Below are 18,944 nucleotides of genomic sequence, written 5' to 3'. Positions count from 1 at the left end.
GGCCTGTTCACATCACCGTTCGCTTTCTGTTCTGGGGTTCCGTCGGAGGTTTCCGTCGGGAAAGTGGAAGTGAAACCACAGCTTCCGTTTCAGTCACTATTGATATCAATGGTGACGGAAACATCGCTAATGGTTTCCGTTCGTCACCATTACGGCAGGTTTCCGGTTTTATAACTGAATCAATAGCGGAGTCGACTGCGCTATTGATTCCGTCGGAAAACTGGAAACCTGCCGGAATGGCGATGTTTCCGTCACCATTTATATCAATGGTGACTGAAACGGAAGCTGTGGTTTCACTTTTACTTTCCGTTGCGGGGTTCACCCGACGGAAACCTCCGACGGAACCCCGGAACAGAAAGCGAACGGTGATGTGAACCGGCCCTAATCTGTGTTGGATCTGCGACGGAGGCTCCATGTGAACAGGCCCTCAGGCTAAATTCACACTTGCGTTGTATAATCAACTACATTTTCAGATCAGAATAAAGCATCCGTTCACATCCGTTATATTAGTCATCCATTTTTTTGACGGAGATAAACGTGCAGGGTAGAGGACTTTCTTCTCCGTTCCCAAAAAAACGGATTTATAACAGATGGGTCATTTTTTTTTTATCACTGGTGTTAACTTAAAACGTATTGTAATCCGTTTACATCCATTATTTTGACACTATCAGTTAAAAAATAACGGATAATATTAAAGTAAGGGCAACACAATTGTGAACTTAGCCTAATACAGATGTAGTGGTTTTGAACCTGTTATCGACCTGTTTTTTATGTGCACCATGATAACTCACCAAGGTAAGATAACTGGGTTGAATTGCAGTCCTATGTAAAACCACAATCAATTTTGTGCCAAATGACAAACTTGGTTCTAGTGCGTTGTCAGCTCTGCTACATCTGTAGATCCATGCTAGATAGCAATCTCTGCAGGTTACGAGAATCTTGTATCTATTACACTTGACTTGTGCCTCCTTCTTTTTCTTTAGCCTCATCCCAGCAGAAGTCAATGTAACTGTTGCATGACTGTTGCAGATTTCCATTGATTTCTATTAAGTGCAATGGTTTCGAACTACCCCTGAAGAACACTACAGTCATCCTTTCCACGTGCACGTTGCTTTTTTTGCATTCCCTCTGCAATATATTTTGCATAATTCAGAATTTTAGTAAATTTCGTAAATTCTGAGTGTATCTCGAAGGCCAACGATCACGGTGACAGTATCTAAGAGTCTTCTGTGAGCTGCCGTCTTGTTTCTTTCCATACAGTAATTGTACAGAATGGACGTCCCCAGCCCCAATCTCTGACAGCATCTATCTCTTCCTACTTTCTACCAAGCTTGTTGGAGTTATAGATACACTCATGTCAGTCAGGTCTTCTCTTTCATGACGTGCCAACGTGTCACCCTGTCTCTCCCAATATAGATGGTATCAGCGTACTAGACTCTACAGTCTGCCTGAAGGTGATTAACCTGTCTTTTCTTCCTTCGCGTCTCAGTCCTCCCTTTAGCAGTGCATATACTTTCATCGTGTCACATCAACATGTATCCTCAAGAGGAGCAATTGTCATCCTGTCACTGAGGTGTCACCATGTCACACAGCCCCTTTCCATGTAGACTTCATCTGCTGTTGACTTGTCTCCACAAGGAGTGTCACGTAGTCCTTTGTCTCCACACAAGATGTCTCCTTGTCTTATATCTCAAGAATGTCTCACATTGTCCTCTGTCCCCATAAGTAGTGTCATACTATGTAAGTCATCACAACCAGACGCACAAGTGCTACGTAGGCGGTGGGGGACACAATTGTCTTTTTCTCCGAAAGGTCCTTCGCTGTCCTCCTCAGTTTAAACCAATGGTCTCCAACCTGCAATTGTTGCAAAACTACAACTCCCAGAATGCTCGGACAGCCGCAGAGAGTAGTCGTATTGCAAAAGTTGAAGAGCCACCGCTTGTGTTAGCAAAGAGCATCATTTTTTCCCTGTAGTCTGTCGTTAGACTTTCTGTCTTCACAAGTCATACTACAATATCCTGGTATCACCTCACATTGTCCACCAGTACTTCATACAAGGGTATGCAGTGAAGCCCCTACACAATACCTCCTCTTTGAGAAGACCACCCCTGATCTAAATCAGATTTTTATGGAACAGAATAAAATTTTCCCTACACCCTATGTATATTGACTTCTCCTTTGAGAGGACCACCCCCACAGAAGACCATTTTTCACTGCAATTTGGGTGGTCATCTCAAAAGAGGTTTCATTGTACTTATTTCATATCCATAATAGTCCATGGAACTTGGTGCCTACTGATGCATGAGGACTGTCACAGGGGACTAAAGGCGTTCGTCTCTTTATGTGAAGATATGATTTGGTAAATGCAAGCAAACAGGAGCGTAGCTAGTGGGTGCGAGGGGGGCATGTACTCTAGGTGCTGGGTGCCAGGGTCGGCAACATGTCACTTGCCTTGGCCAGGACATTTCGATACAGAAATGGGGGCAGCAAATTAAACCTTTACCCTGGGTGAAGTATGCATACATTGAGGACTATTGATGCCTTTATAATCTTGATTGGTGGTTGACATGATGGTGCCCATTGACCAGAAGTTCCTAAGACAATCATGCTATGATGCTTAGACATGTTAATTTACATCCCTGTTTCCAAAAGTGGAGTAACATTCTCTACTTTCTCTGTCTATTGTCCATAATTCGTGTTCTCGCTGAGGCGAGTCTTTATAAGAAGTGTCCAACATGACGGTGTCATCTAGCTTCAGCCATATAGTTACAAAATGTTGCTGGTCAACCCTAACTCGGTCGACATACCTTGATTTTTGACCCTACAAATAATGTCATACTTTTCCTTGGTCCAACAGGTGGTGTCAGCCTGGCTGCGCCTCGATCCGTCTCCATGAGGAGTAGAAGAAGATGCTGCAACCTGAGCTGGGAGCTCCGCTCCTCCTACTGCTCCTGAGTCTCACCTCCCCTGGTGCCTCATTGCTGTCATCTCTACGTGTTGGTAAGCACTTTTAATATACCGGACCTATCATGCTTGTTGCATATCATCATCATTGCACATCATCATTTATATTACACAACTACAGAACATCATAAAGGATTATTCTGAATAGGTTATGTAATGATGGAGCTACAGATGTGTCTACCCCTACCTTTGCTTGAATTTGGTTGAGGACTAAAAATTCTTATGAAACAAATTCAATATAATATCGCGACATGCTAGTAAAACCCTTGAAAGGTCGCAAACCACATCACAGCCACTGGGTGGCCACACATATCATAGACATCTCGTGACAGAGTATCGCGAAATCATGTTTTTTGTTTGTTTGTTTTTTTAAAGCTGTTCATCTTGATTCACACATTGCAGAATATGTTGAGATAAGAGTATAGGTAAAGTAGGACATATCTGTATAACTAACATAATGTCCCATATAAAATATAAAACCCAGTAATGTTCCTACACAAGTCTCCCAATACACCTGCGGCCCCATGAAGGAGAGTAGTTAGCACAAAGTTATTAGAGACAGTAGAGACGTGAAAGATGTTAGAACCCGATAATTATACAGAGATCAGCGGCTCTATATAGACACTACTTATCTCTTCCTGCAGAAGAAGTCTGTCACAGATCACTTTTGTAGGGCGTTCCTTCTCCTGTGCCAAGCACTAATTTACTGACCTGGGGGGCTCTCTTTCAGTGTATATTATATGTTCTGTGTCTCAGCTGCTGCAAAACCACATAACACACACCTCAGATGCTACAAAATATTATAATACACACCTCAGCTGCTGCAGAACATCTTAATACTCACCTCAACTGCTGCAATACATCATAATACACACCTTAGATGCTGCAGTACATCATAATACACACCTTAGCTGCTGCAGAACATCATAATACTCACCTCAGATGCTGCAAAACATCATAATACTCACCTCAGCTGCTGCAGTACATAATAATACACACCTTTGCTGCTGCAGAACATCATAATACTCACCTCAGATGCTGCAAAACATCTTAATACTCACCTCAACTGCTGCAATACATCATAATACTCACCTCAGCTGCTGCAGAACATCATAATACTCACCTCAGCTGCTGCAAAACATCATAATACTCACCTCAGCTGCTGCAGAACATCATAATACACACCTCAGCTGCTGCAAAACATCATAATACTCACCTCAGCTGCTGCAGAACATCATAATACTCACCTCAGCTGCTGCAGAACATCATAATACACACCTTATCTGCTGCAGAACATCATAATACACACCTTAGCTGCTGCAGAACATCATAATACTCACCTCAGATGCTGAAGACCATCATAATACTTACCTCAGCTGCTGCAGAACATCATAATACTCACCTCAGATGCTGAAGACCATCATAATACTCACCTTAGCTGCTGCAGAACATCATAATACACACCTCAGCTGCTACAAAACATCATAATACTCACCTCAGCTGCTGCAGAACATCATAATACTCACCTCAGCTGCTGCAGAACATCATAATACACACCTTATCTGCTGCAGAACATCATAATACACACCTTAGCTGCTGCAGAACATCATAATACTCACCTCAGATGCTGAAGACCATCATAATACTCACCTCAGCTGCTGCAGAACATCATAATACTCACCTCAGATACTGAAGACCATCATAATACTCACCTTAGCTGCTGCAGAACATCACACTACTCAGCTGCTGCAGAACATCATAATACTCACCTCAGATGCTGCAGAACATCATAATACTCACATTAGCTGCTGCAGAAAATCATAGTGCTCACCTCAGCTGCTGCAAAACTTCTAATACTCACCTCAGCTGCTGCAGAACATCATAATACACACCTTAGCTGCTGCAGAACATCATAATACTCACCTCAGATGCTGAAAGACATCTTAATACACACCTCAGATGCAAAAGATCATTATAGTAAAAACCTCAGCTGCTGCAGAACATTAGAATACGCACCTCAGATGCTGCAGAACATCATAATACGCACCTCAGATGCTGCAGAACATCATAATACTCACCTCAGATGATGCAGAACATCAAAATACTCACCTCAGATGATGCAGAACATCATAATACTCACCTCAGATGGTGTAGACTTTTGTTTAAACCCTACAAAAAGAAGCTCTTCAGCAGCTGAGGTTGTATTACACAAAATAATATACCCCCTACTATAAATGATAAAGAATACCTTGGGTTTGTGCATAGACAGGGATTCCTATTAATGCCAATAAAATTCTGTCCAGAGTGGTCGCCACCTTTTTGCCCCTGTGACTGTTTTTCCGGGCGATGGTGTTGACTTTGACATTGAATAATCTGTATTTGTTGGAATTGCTCTTCATTTTCTAGGAATAATCATCTGTATCAACAGAATAACAACATTGTCTATACAAAGGATGTAATCAAAGGAGAATGTGCCATACAAGCAGACCTTGTGGCTGCTATGGGGCCCTTGGATAAAGGGAGGCCCAGTCCTGTCCCATCTCCTTTGTTATTGGGTTGTGAGAACCTGTGCAGGACTCCACTCTATCTTCCTCATCTTTATGAGGAATTTGCCCAAGGGTAATGGAAAAGCTGCGGAAGAGTCAAGCACACAACAGGCCCTTCTGTCCTGGGTAGCAAAACTGGGCACCATAATTGGGGCTTAATTTTGTTGATTACTATGGAGTCCCCTCTCTTGTACGATCTGTATGTTGGTTATGACTGACAGTACATACTCCCAATTTATTGGAGGTTGGGGCAATGGACAATTTTCTGTGTTCGCATTAAATGCCCATGCCTACATTGTGTGCAACACATGCCTGATGTATAATTGCTTTTGGCATAGTGGCAACGTGTCTGTGAAAATGATATCCCAGTGTTGGCAGTCATGCCTTTGGCACTCGTCAGATTCTCAGCCAGATTGCCAGGGGTTGCTAGGGCAAGCTGTAAAATTGCTGGATTTGCATTGGATGACCTCTCGAGTATGTACCAAGACAGTCTCTGCATCTTCTCTCATTCTTTCCCGGGGTTAAAGTTATTATACAATTGTTCTTCTGTCTGATTTATCCTATTGATTATCCTCGAAGATGTTATTTTAGCTGCCTCCACAGAGGACACGAGTCCCGTGCATCAGTAATGCTGACAAATTAATTTATGTTTACCCGGCTATCTGAAGTCTAGTTCATACACGTCAAAGTGCAGTCAGGCTGTACGACCATCAGGACTGAATTACCCACAAGGCAATTGCAGAAGACCACCAGGGTCCACATGGTTATAATGAACCTGAGCTGGGGTCTCTGATGGATGACGATGTACGGACCAACAATAACAGTAATGTAATATGTTACGCTAGAATAATCCGTTGTACTGCAGGACTATCCCTACCTTCCTGGCTGCTTTATGTAGATATATGATATATAGTATATTCCGGTCCTTTTTAGGAAAGCCTTATATGTTTAGGACTGTTCTCTCCATGCCTGCTGAATGTGAAGTATGAGTATGAGCTGTACTCTGAGCCAATCAGATGTCTTCCCCTGCTGGTCGCCTCCCCTCTGCACCGCATACTGAGTAAGAAACTGCAGCTGCATCTCCCTCCTCTCCCTCCTCTCTCTCTTCTATTTGCTGTTTTATACTAGATGTATTTTTGGGGGACTGAGGAGGTTTCTAAACATTTACAGAGAGCCTGCAGACAGGGAAAGCCGGAAGGTGAGGTAAATGTGACTTTCCCCTAATAAGATATATTAAAAGGAGCAATGTATTTCCGTTTTGCAAAAAAAAAAATAACATGAAAATGATGTTGTAGGTTTACCTGTGGCTTTGTGTAAATACCAAACTTATTGTGATATCCAAATGATTTGTGCAACATGGCAAACGCAACGAGCCTACACCTGACAAACCCATCACTCCTATATCGGAGTACCAGGCTCTTGAAAATAAATCAAGTCTGTAGTTATAGATAAAATGTTGTTACCTAAACTATCGTATAGGGCAGAAATCATAGACTTTGTAGGAAAATGGTGCCCGTATGCTTTGTGACCAATCAGAGTCCCATCACATGTGTATTGGGGAGCCATAGGCACTCTATGTGGCACCGTATTCTCCCCTAAAAGTAATGTGACGGAGCATGCCACAATTTACTTTGAAAATTCTTTATGAATATGTAAGAAAAGATCCATATGAAATCACCACCATATAAATTAAGGATCCTGGGAAAAAGATTAGGGAAAAATAAGACCAATTCCTCCAGTTTGGTTATGTGTACGGTAGTGTCAACCAGTACCATATGGGGGCCCAAGTTTAATCTTTCCATGGAGCCCCTGTTATCTATTCTCGTCCCTAAATGGATGTAACATTTGGAGATCTGCTATTTTAAACACTTTACAGGTGGCATAAACGGGTGCTGGGCACCACTGGGACTTCAGTTCTGGGATACTATGATGCAATGGTGCCATAATCCCAAGTCAATGCTATCTGTAATGGTACTGCTATTACCCTGGTAACCAGTACTGGAATTACATCTCAGGAGCCTGTAGGCACCAATTGCTTGGCACCTTAGATCTCTCCCGTTAAAAAATCGGCGCCCAAACCACACAACATTAATCTGAAATAAATGTATTTTATGGATCAAGTGCCAAGACATGCATGGCAACAAATCTAAGTGCCGTAGCTGTAATCCAGCCCTGAAGTGCAGACGCGTTTTGCTACATGGTCGTCCTGGGCACGGACCAATCACATTAACCGTGCCAGAGGGCATTTTAGTCCAATAGAACTTACAGATCTTTAAGTATTCTTCAGAACGGTAGGCAACCAGACCTCTACAGCTATTCATCATCAGATCCATCATTATATTTATTGTTTTCTCCAAATACAACATGTTCGGCACCAATATATCATTTAATCGTTGGCCCTTTTAGGTCGATGGTACTGCATCCAGTATATTGGCTATGAATCCGTCCTCTATCGATGGTGCCTTGTTCCTCGTGTCTCAGTAATGTCCCAGTGAATTGATAAAGCTCAATATTGGTCCACAAAATGGATCAATTTGCTGAAGATTTCACTGTAGTGAACATTTACTGCCTTGGGGGACCAAAATGAATTGTCCATCAAAATGACTTATCTATTGATTAACGCTCTTGTGTCTGGATAGGAAGATCTATGGAGTCTGTTATACTAGGAGCCTTCGAAGGCTGCAGCTATTCCCCATCTGCTTGTGCTCTGCAATCTGCTCCGATTTGACTCTGATTCATTTCCATGATTCAGGTTTGTCCTTACTCTTTCGTGATCCATCCCTTGGTCTTGTCATATTGGCCTTGGTTTATATTCGCACTCCATTTCGGGGGCTGCTGGAGGAGATAATAGGCTTGGAAGCACCTGGAGATTTCGTGATAAAGTAGAGACGCTGTCCTAATTTTGGTTATTTGTTTTCCTCTGCCGGTTTCCTAAAGAGCAGCAGATAGTGAGAGATCGGTGAGCGCGCGGAGCCCTTGCTGTGTAGATCATTTTGGTGTACGCTCATTCAGCTGATGCAATGAGCTGCTATAAATGTCAGTCTCCCTCATTGCAGTTCAGATCCTATGGCTATAAACTCATTCATGGAGCTCGGGTTATGTAGGATTAATTACTTTGTGTATATTTATCTTCGTTGTTCCATATTGCTGTTTGTTTCTGCAATGTGTACTTAATGTCACTCAAATCGGCATGCATGCTACCACCTTTACTAGAATAGTCTAGCCATGTGTATTATTTCTATAAAACACGGTTATTCCAGGAGTATTCTCATCTTCAACATTTATGGCATGTGTATAGGATGGGACCATCTCTCCATCTCACACAACCCCCATTCTTCTAGTAGGTGGACCATCGGGTAGTTTTAATATCCTGTGGCACAGACCTCAAAGGGCATCCGTGGAAGAACAGTATATGGGCCCCTCGCTCTCCAATAACTCATCATAGCGCACCCCCTTGCATCTCTCAAACAGTCCCCCAGTAATTGTGAGCCATGAAATTCAATAGCTCAATCCCTTACATGCAATCTAATAGACAGTCAGAATCTGCTTTTAGGGTAACCATGAGCCCGCATACCCACTGTGTCACTCTGCAGTTGCACATATGGTATGGCTGCTGTGGCATACCCCTTAAGCAGTCTATTTTTAATGGCTTATTATTCCATACTCTTGAATGTGCCCAATACATATCTCCGTAGTTTTCCTTTTCTGAAATCGCAGTCCTTACTTTTGACCCAAATCCCTCTGCCCCTCGGTCCCTTTGCTTCTGAAACCTTTCTCTTGGATTAGATCAATAGGTTAATTTACTATAATGTGGCAGCAATAAGAACTGTTAAACAATATCGTCATGCGTTAAGAACATTTTGCACCCATGGACCTTCAAAGAGGTTGTCTCATGAAGACAACCATTTATATGTTACTAGGGTATATGGATGTGGAACTGAGACCCTTTGCAAACTGGCAGACTCTATGTATTACAAAGATGGCCATTCTTTTGAATGACTGACATGTAATACTATATTTCCCCTGCTGATCACCAGGCAGGCTTCAATATAGGGATTGACATGATGAGACAACCCTTTGAGGGTCCCTCTTTGAACATCTGAAAATATTCTTTTGATTTTGACAGAAATGGATGACTCCAGAAGCATAGTCTTAACTAAATCTTTCACAACAAAGTTCTAATGGTCCCCCAACATTGGGTACACATACATTTAAGACTCTGTAAAATGAACAAGAATTATAGGAAGGGCACATGACCTGGGGGCCCTGCCACCTTAAGGAGTTAAGGGGCTTTAAACACCCTCCCTGCCCAAGCCAGTTTTCTAATCTGGTTGTGAGAAGCATTTGAGAAATCGGTTGTCCAACAATCGGTTGTTATCTCCCTACCTCGACATTCACCTTCTAGGCCAAAGCCCAGATACCCTTTTCCGATGCGATGGGGATAGGGGACAGGAATGTATAGTAATGGCCCAGCACTTTCTAGTTATGATTCTGGGCTTATTTATGTGGGAAGTGTATACATTGCTCATCTCTGGAACTCACACCTTACAGGAAAACTGGGGTCCCCTGATGGCCGCTCAACATTCCCATATGTCCGAGAAGAGGTGGAACGGTTACCATGCATGCCTTTGGCTCTATCCATAGGATTGGCTACCTCCATAACTTTTATAGACTTCAGTGGACAGGACCTCTCGTATATATGTGTCTATAGTTGGAGATCAGGTGGGGTTTGGGTCTAATAGTTGGGATTGGGGCCTCCACCAAATTTTTTGTTCAGTGGCCTCCACCAACCTTCATATGACCCTGTGAACGCTTCATAGAATATTCTATTAATTTGATCCGACAATTTTTTTTTACATCAAGTCTAAAACTTTATATATTCCAAAAATGTTTCTTGTCTGATATTTTTCTGATGGTAAAATTATATTTATTGTCATGTTAGATAAGGCCGGACATCATATTGGTGAAGATAGCCCGTTTATGATGGGGCAGTTATAATAACTGGCTCTGTCTTTGGAGTGGTTTCTGTCCTCGACTTAATAGACTCTCTTCAAAATTGCTTTTAGACTGGGAATGATGCATTTTGCAAAGCAATATTTCTGGCCTGATTCCTAAAGCACTCTCTAGGATACCATATTGACTCCAACACAATATACTCTTTCCCCATGACAGTCCTTTGGACTGAACACAATGTTGTTTCTTAGGTAACTGTTTCGAAACACTTTGCATTCTCCGGATGAGTTTTACTTAGAAAGCTTTCAAGCTCGTCCACTGTAGACTGCTAAAATCTTTCTATAGGATTTGTAGAAGACGCTCACAAGCCAAGTTCATTATGACACAAAACCATTACATGCAACGAAAACAGCTTAAAGGGTTTTTACCATCTCATAAAAGTAATGGCATATCACAAGGATATGCCATCACTTTCTGAATGTGGGAGTCCAACTTCTGTGACCCCCATCGATCCTAAGGGTATGTTCACACGGCTTATTTACGGACGTAATTCGGGCGTTTTATGCCTCGATTTACGTCCGAAAATGCGGCTCGATAGCGTTGGCAAACATCTGCCCATTCATTAGAATGGGTCTTACGATGTTCTGTGCACACGGTCATTTTTTTTACGCGCCGCTGTCAAAAGGCGGCGCGTAAAAAGGACACCCGCGTCAAAGAAGTGCCTGTCACTTCTTCAGACGTAATTGGAGCCGTTTTCCATTGACTCGATGGAAAAGCAGCTCCAATTACGTCCGTAATGGATGCAGCGAAATAGCGCCTCAACATGCCATGACGGCTGAAATTACGGAGCTGTTTTCTCCTGAAAACAGCCCCGTAATTTCAGCCGTTACGGACGCTGCCGTGTGAACATACCCTAACAATGATAGTGCTGCGGCGGCCCCTACAGTTTTTCCCTGCACATCAGTGGTCACGGCCACACTCAAGTCTGTGGGGTTGTGCTGCAGTCCCCTGCATAGCCGGTGTCCGGTACTGCTGCTGTGCAGGGAAAACTTTGTAGGGGAGGCATTGCTAAAGTAGCGTTGCAGCCCCTTTATTCTCAGGATTGGAGGGGGTCCTGAGGTCTGACCCCCATCAGTCATATCTTAGCAAAATGCCTTCACTTTATGAGATGGAAAAACTCTAAAAGAAATACAGACTATTAAGTGAAGGCTTCCCAATCCACCCGATAGTAACTCTACTTGGACTATAGTATGACTTGATTCAATTGAGAACCCCCACAAAAATGCATCTTTCGTAGCAATAAAGATTCCATTTCTGACGATCTGCAATTCTACAATATACAGTATATACAGTATGAGGGGGCTAAAATATTAAGATCCATCAAAACTATTTTGAAGTCAACTAATCTTGCGTCATCTTTTTTCCGGAAACTCTACCTATGAGCATCTAAGATGATGGCGTGCCGTCATCTTCAGCCTCATTTGCTGGCAAATAAATCTTGCTAAAAAGTCCCTGCGTCTTATAGTCGGCAGTCAAGGGACCCAGCTGTGCCGGGCCCCCTGACCGCTTCCTTGCTTAACCGCTTCCCGACCCATGATGTGCCGGCACTTCATGGAGCGGGGAGGGAGATGATGTTTGGAGCGGAGAGGGCTCACGCTGAGCCCGCTCCATACGCTGCAGGTGTCAGATGTGTTTCACAGCCAGGAACAGTTAACTAGTTAAATGCCGTGGTCAATAGCGACCTCTGCATTTATAGGGGTTTTCCCATAAAGGACATTTATGAGATATCCACATGATATGTCATAAATGTCAGATAGATAGATGCGGGTCCCACCTCTGGGACTACGCTGTTTCCAGAAATCCCATAGAACTGAATAGTAGTTACGGAAACAGTGTATTGTACCAGCGATCTAACGATCGTTGGTTCATGTCCCCTAGGGGAACTAATAAAATCTGTAAAAACAAAAGTTTCAAATTTTTCCCCAAGCACTAAGTAGAAAATAAAAAAATTGGTATCGCTGCCTCCATAAAAGTCTGAACTATTACAATATGGCATTATATGACTCGCACGGTGAACGACGTAAAAAAAATTTAATTAAAACACCAGAATCATCGTCTTTTGGTCACCTTATCGCTGAAAAAATTTAATAAAAAGTGATTAAAAAAAATCCTATGTACCAAGAAATGGTGCCAATAAAAACTACAGCTCGTCCTGCAAAAAATAAGCCCTCACACCGCTCAGTCGATTAAATAATATAAAAGTTATGTCTCTCAGAATGTGGTGGAACAGGACAAATTTTTAAAAAAAAAAAGTTTTTTTCTTTGTAAAAGTAGTAACATATGATTTTTTTTTTCCTATTTTCTGTTGTCTAAAACCTGGGTGCGTCTTATAGTCCGAAAAATACGGTAATTCTTTTACAACCTTTGGCCAGAAACCCATTTTCCATAATCTTTTATTTGTTTTTAATATTTTATAATGGCATTTGTGTCATAGAGGCCTATGATATGATGCATTTGGACAAGGACCTAATTTAGGTTGGTCCTATTTCCTTTCTTCATGGGCCATGTGAATCTTTGCGGGCACTGCAAAATGGGCAAAAAATTTAGGAAGGAACTAACTAACCTCTAAGTAATTTTCTGCCCTAACCAGGGAAAGTCAGGCTGGGGTGACAAGTGCTATGCCCTCCTGTTCTGGGAAGCAATGATGTTGAACAGATTTTTGCTATGGTCCCCTCTTCCCTATCTATGCCACTGCAATCTCCCTATATCTATTGGGTTGGTGATTTATTTTATTCTACCTCTTTTGCTAGAAATACATTTTGTAAACCATGTTCCTCTATTTATACTTCTTTTTGATAATCCTTTGACTTTTTTTCTCACCATTTGGAAGCTTGTCTTTCTCCATTTCTGTAGACCACCCACTTTGTTCCATATCTGTTGGTGTAACCTTTCTTAGCCGGTTAGTGACCGCCCCTAGGTGTTTTTACGGCGGCTACTAACGAACTTTATTCCGATGCTGCCTCTGAATAAATAAACACAACCGGGAGCAGGTAAATCTCCATTCTCTCAGCTACCGGAGGTCTGGGAGCAGACCTGCTCGAGCGGGCGGGATCGTTATCTGTTATCAGATGCGGCGCTCAAGTGGTTTTAGAGGGAGGGGGCTCCCTCTCTCACGCCACCGGCACCCTGAGATGCAATCGCAGGGTGTCGGTGGTTTCTATGGCAGCCGGGGGCCCCACAAAGGCCCCCAGGTTTGCCTCTAGTTGATGCCTGTTAGGCCATGCCAGAGGCGTGACCTAACAGGTGCCTATCCGTTTTATACTGACAGGCAGTAATAAATTGCTATGCAGAAGTATTGCAGTGTATTATAGAATCGATCAGAGGATCGCACAGTAAAGTCCTCTAGTGGGACTAGAAAAAAAGTTAAAAAAAGTTTAATAAAGTGTATAATAAATAAAAATAACTTAAAAAACAACTTTTTCCCCTTACAAAATGCTTTGGTATGGAAAAAAACGGTAAAAAAGTTACAAAAAAATACACATATTTGGTATCGCCGCACTTATAAAGTTATTACATTATTTAAACGGCACGGTAAATGGCGTAAAAAATAAAATAAAAAACAATGCCAGAAATGCTGTTTTCTGTGAATTCTGCCTTAAAAAAAATGTGATAAAAAGTGATCATGAAGTCACATGTACTCAAAAATGGTACCAATAAAAACTAGAAGTCGTCCACAAAAAAAAAGCCCTCCTACAACTGCATCGGCAGAAAAATAAAAAAGTTATGGCTCCTAAAATATGGCGACACAATTTTTTGTTTAAAAAAAAAAAAGACGTTTTTACGGTTTTACAGTTTTAAGTAGTAACACATAAGAAAACTATATAAATTTGGCATCGCTGCAATCGTAACGACCTGCTGAATAAAGTTGTTATGTTATTTATACCATACGGCAAACAGCGTAAGTTTAGGACGCAAAAAAGTGTGGCGACATTGTTGTTTTTTTTTCTATGTACCCCAATTATATGTACGACAAAATTCTGCTAATAAAAATACAACTTGTCCTGCAGAAAACTAGACCTTATACAGCTATGTCGATGCAAAAAGAGTTGATTGTTTTTGAAAACCCATTTTCAAATATATTATTATTAGTTTATAGACGGGAGTACCTCATTTTAGAGCCTCCTCTATTAGCTGGAGTAAAGAGCATCTACAAAGAGCGTCTCTCTCTCTCTCTCTCTCTCTGGAGGACCCAGCATGTCCTTGCAGAACATGGACAGTCCATTGATTTCAATGGGCACTGTGTAACTCCTCATTTCCCCTGTGATGGCGCTGCAGGGAAATTGAACACTTGCTGCTAGATTCCCCTTCGGATTACAGATGATCGCTCGGAGTCCGAGCAGCTTATTTTCAGGGGACCCTTCAAACAAAAACAAAAATAACTATAAAAGGTGGACAGTGCCTTTTAAAAAAAGAACTTGAGTGTATCCACTGTAAAGGAAATGGAAAGTTGCAGTATTTGAATTAGAAGAAACATTAAAATCTTCTTCTAAAAGAGTAGACTGGAACAAAACTCGATTTTATAGACTGTTTGGTACTGTAAGAGGACAGTAGCTTCCCATTATTAGAAGGGTCATACCCAATAATAACATATGCCCCAAGTCTGTGATTGCCAGGTGCCCCCGCTAGTGGAGTACAGAGAAAGGTGCCTGAAAGATGTTCCTATAATTGGGCTTTAACAGTTGATACAAGCAGAGGAAGAGGCTGTTCGGAGAGGTTATTACGAGGGTGGGGTGTCTTTTGTATGTTTTGTGTTCTCCTGCTCCGCTCACAAAAGCTGTAATAAAAAGACACACATTTAATACTCTACAATTTGTGAAAATTAACATATCAAAAAACCCAGAAGAAAGAAATGTAATAAATCCTGAATAAAGAAAAGAGATGAAAAGCTTCAAAGGATCCGCTCAACCTCCCCCATATCACCCGTAGCTGTTCTCCGTATAGAGCAAGAGGCCTGAGCTGATTCTAAAAAGTACAGCGAGGGAGGTGATTCACTACTACCGAATCTCTCATGTCATACGATTTTAGTAATTAGAAGTATCAGTAGGACTGAGTCTTGTTATACGTCTACAAGGCACAATAAGCATTGAAATCTTTATGTTTCTATATTTGCAATTACCCCCCAACATTTCTATGGTCAAATAGTTATTGGCAGGTACTGATACAACTTGCGGAGATCCAGCTTGTAGGAAGAGTTAAGAACAATGCTCCCTGGGAAAAAAGTATGCAAAATATCCCTCCTCCCGAAGGAAGAAAACGGCCTATAAGTGACTACCCTGTAAGTCAATGTCCGACCCTTTTATAGAGCCTTGAAACATTATTCGGGTTAAGACCCCCATCTGTAGACAGTACTGTTTCAGTGCTGTTGGTCCTCATCAGTACAGAGTCCAGAATCAGTACCTTCCAAGAGCTGCTTCATAGGCATCTGGAGTAACAACTTCAAACCAGTGCTGTCTACAAATAGGGATCTCTGTTTTGCCTATTAACCCAAGCCGGACATTGACCTCACAGGGTAGTCACCTAAGGTTGGCACTAGAGAGAAAGTTTTCTTCCTTCTGGAGTAGAGCTGTTTTGCACAGATAGTCAAAGGGACACCTAAAGGGATTATCTGGTATAGAAAAACCAGTGTTAAAATGCTTTGTTAGGGACTTCTAAGCTAAATGAGAGGACTCGCCCAAGAGCCTCATATATTAAACTCAAAGTGAAGAGAAGCTACAAAGAAGATCTCTCGCTCTGGAGGAACCCGCACATTTGTGTATTCTATGGATAGCCCATTGATTTTAATAGAAACTGTGTAATGATACATTTCTACTGTGATGGCGCTGCAGGGGAATTAAACACTTTCCGTAGTAGGGAACACCCTTCTAAAAGAGGGACACTTGCCATGTCCAGCATTACCACAGGACTTGCACTGCTCAGATCACCTGTTGCTCTTCATCTGTGGTGAAACTATAACTGTTTCCAGTGGTGGCTCTCCAGCCATGGGGAAACTACAACTCTTAACATATAGATACGTATAGATTCCGATGCTCCAGGGCTGCATTCACAATATTGCAGACTTCAGAGCTCAAATCTTCTTCTGGTGATTTTTTATTTCTGGGAAGTTCATTCTTTACACCAAGCACTGTTGTAGGAAACAAATTAACTGCCCATCTGCATTGAAGGCTGTTGAATGTTAACTTAGCAGAATTGTGATTGCAGCTCTGGATTATAATAAAGAATGTTACTCGAAACCAAAGAGACGACTACTTTAAGATGATCTGGCTGGGTCTGGCAAACAGATGATATTGCTGGGGAAAGGAGAGGTGGCCAACCAGACATTGCCCAGGGGACATGTAGTAACAGATGGCAGGTCTTTCAGTGGGACCCACTTCTATGACATCCATACGCCCTAATAGGAATCTGGACAGGGATGTCTACATGAGATAGCCTCTTTATATTGGACCTAGATCGTTCAGAATAGAAGATACTGACCTGTAGTTCCTGCTCACGGTGCTACCTTGGTTGATATAAGATGAGATTTACTCTCTTGGGAACTATACTTAGACTTGCAGGTTCTACAAATTTGGAGCCTGAGGACAAATACAGAAGTTTAAAAGCTGTCAGGAGGACACTAAAAGGGCAATTTCTTTTGAAGATTTCCAGCAAAGGTAGGGATTAGCATTTAAACAAGACAGGGTATAAGGCCCTTTTAACGCGGTGAGAGTCTATTCTTACAGTATTGTGTTCGCTCTGTCTAGACACAAGCCAAACCTCAGTGTGTTGATCCATGACTCATTTCGCTAATTTACCATCATTGTTTGGATTTTCGGAAAAAAAACAAAAAACAATGAAGTTGGCAAAATGCTAAAGGTCTCCGTTTTGAGTCACCTGATCACGAACTAGAATCTTATATCTGGAGACCGATTTCTCAAAGACTTTATCAAATTTATCTTTCGTACCTTACAGAGACAATTCCCTGGATCAATATGCCCCTCATTGAATTATATATGTTACGCTGGCCATACATGGATCAATTTGCCCCTGATCTTACCAGTGCATCAGAATTCAGTATTGTGCTTCTGGTTGTTAACCCCTTATGATCGCGAATACGCCTTTTTACACCGGGGTCTTACTCTATAGCACCGTATTTTCCATCACTGTAAAATAATGATTGAATGGAAGGTGTTACAATTTGAAGAGAGCAATCAGTAATCCGATAAAACGTCATTAAAAAATAAAGTCATAGTTAAATAAAAAAGAAACATAATAATAATATAGTCCTTTGGCGTTGATATGCAAGGCCCTGCCTCCAATGTAGTGTCCCTAACTAGGACAAGTTATATATAAAAATAACTGTCTGAATAAAAAAAATATATATAATTTCGATTGTAGTTTTTTTTCGTAATTAAAAAAATTTTTTACACTTCAAAAATATGCAGGTTGTATCATTAACAATTATTATTACGTGTATGGACACCTCTAGTGACACTGAAGACATGACATTGAGGCAGCACCTTTGGGCTATGGGGAAGGGGTTCACTTCACTTTGGTCTCGTCCCCTTTTCTAATTGGTGGTGTGAACCAAAGCAGGGCTTCCCCTCCCTACATGGACCACAAACCATGTTGAGGGTATTGGCCTATGGGTCAACGGATGGAAAGGGGGAGGGTGAACCTGTCCTGAAATATTGGGGTAGTGAATCGGCATGAAGATGGAGGCCTATTCCCCTGTATGTATGTCCCTAAGTAATACCGAGTGTTTTAAATTTTTTCAAAAATTGCTGAGCCCTTTCTTGGGTTTATCTTTTTGTTCTCTTTATTTGGGTTGGGGCTATCTAGACTTTGCAGGGAATCTCAGCAAGTGGCATGATAACTGCGGCCTCTGAGCTTTAAAACCCCCTGTTTACAGCCACTTCTGCTCTGTCAATGGACTATTGTTTAACTCATAATTGTACATTGCTCCACTGACTTCTACCTTCATGGTTTGGTGATCTGCATAGAAATTGGATGTTCAGTCTTCTTGTCCTGTTTTGTAGTCTGAGCACTGGCTTTGCTGTATGCTTATGCATGCTCTTACCGAGCTACAATGTCCATGCTAATACGTATATTGACTCCTGGTAGATAGTGAGCCCCTAGTAGAGCTTTTATGCCTTATCACCTTTTGCATTACTATGTAACCTCTTTTGATTGACTCTTTGTCCTACTTCTGCCGTAAACGCACTGAGTGTTAACCCAATAAAACTTAGAGTTTCTCGACATTTCTGCAAGTTCCACACTGGCCGGCCAACCGCTATTCAGGAGCCTATATTACAGAAGAATAGAGTATCTCAGTTGCGTACCCCACCCTAACCCCACCCCTGATTATCAAGGCCACACCTCCAAAACTAACCCTAGTTATAATGAAAGACAATCCTATGTTACCAGAGTTAGTGCCCAGACCTATTT

At 41.8% G+C, this 18,944-nt stretch overlaps 1 protein-coding gene across 1 annotated transcript in view; it reads left to right on the top strand.

The window, feature by feature from the left end:
- GRIK5 (glutamate ionotropic receptor kainate type subunit 5) overlaps positions 1-18,944 on the top strand; it is a 214,975-nt gene that overhangs the window by 97,031 nt on the left and 99,000 nt on the right. Inside the window, exon 2 of the mRNA XM_075840288.1 lies at positions 2,858-3,000. Coding sequence (XP_075696403.1) covers positions 2,910-3,000 — 91 coding nt within the window. The 5' untranslated portion in view covers positions 2,858-2,909. The remainder of the gene's footprint in view (positions 1-2,857; positions 3,001-18,944) is intronic.

The sequence above is a fragment of the Rhinoderma darwinii genome, chromosome 10 (genome assembly GCF_050947455.1).
Source record: "Rhinoderma darwinii isolate aRhiDar2 chromosome 10, aRhiDar2.hap1, whole genome shotgun sequence".
NCBI classification, from domain to species: domain Eukaryota; kingdom Metazoa; phylum Chordata; class Amphibia; order Anura; family Rhinodermatidae; genus Rhinoderma; species Rhinoderma darwinii.
This window is presented reverse-complemented; position numbering and strand designations above follow the sequence as displayed.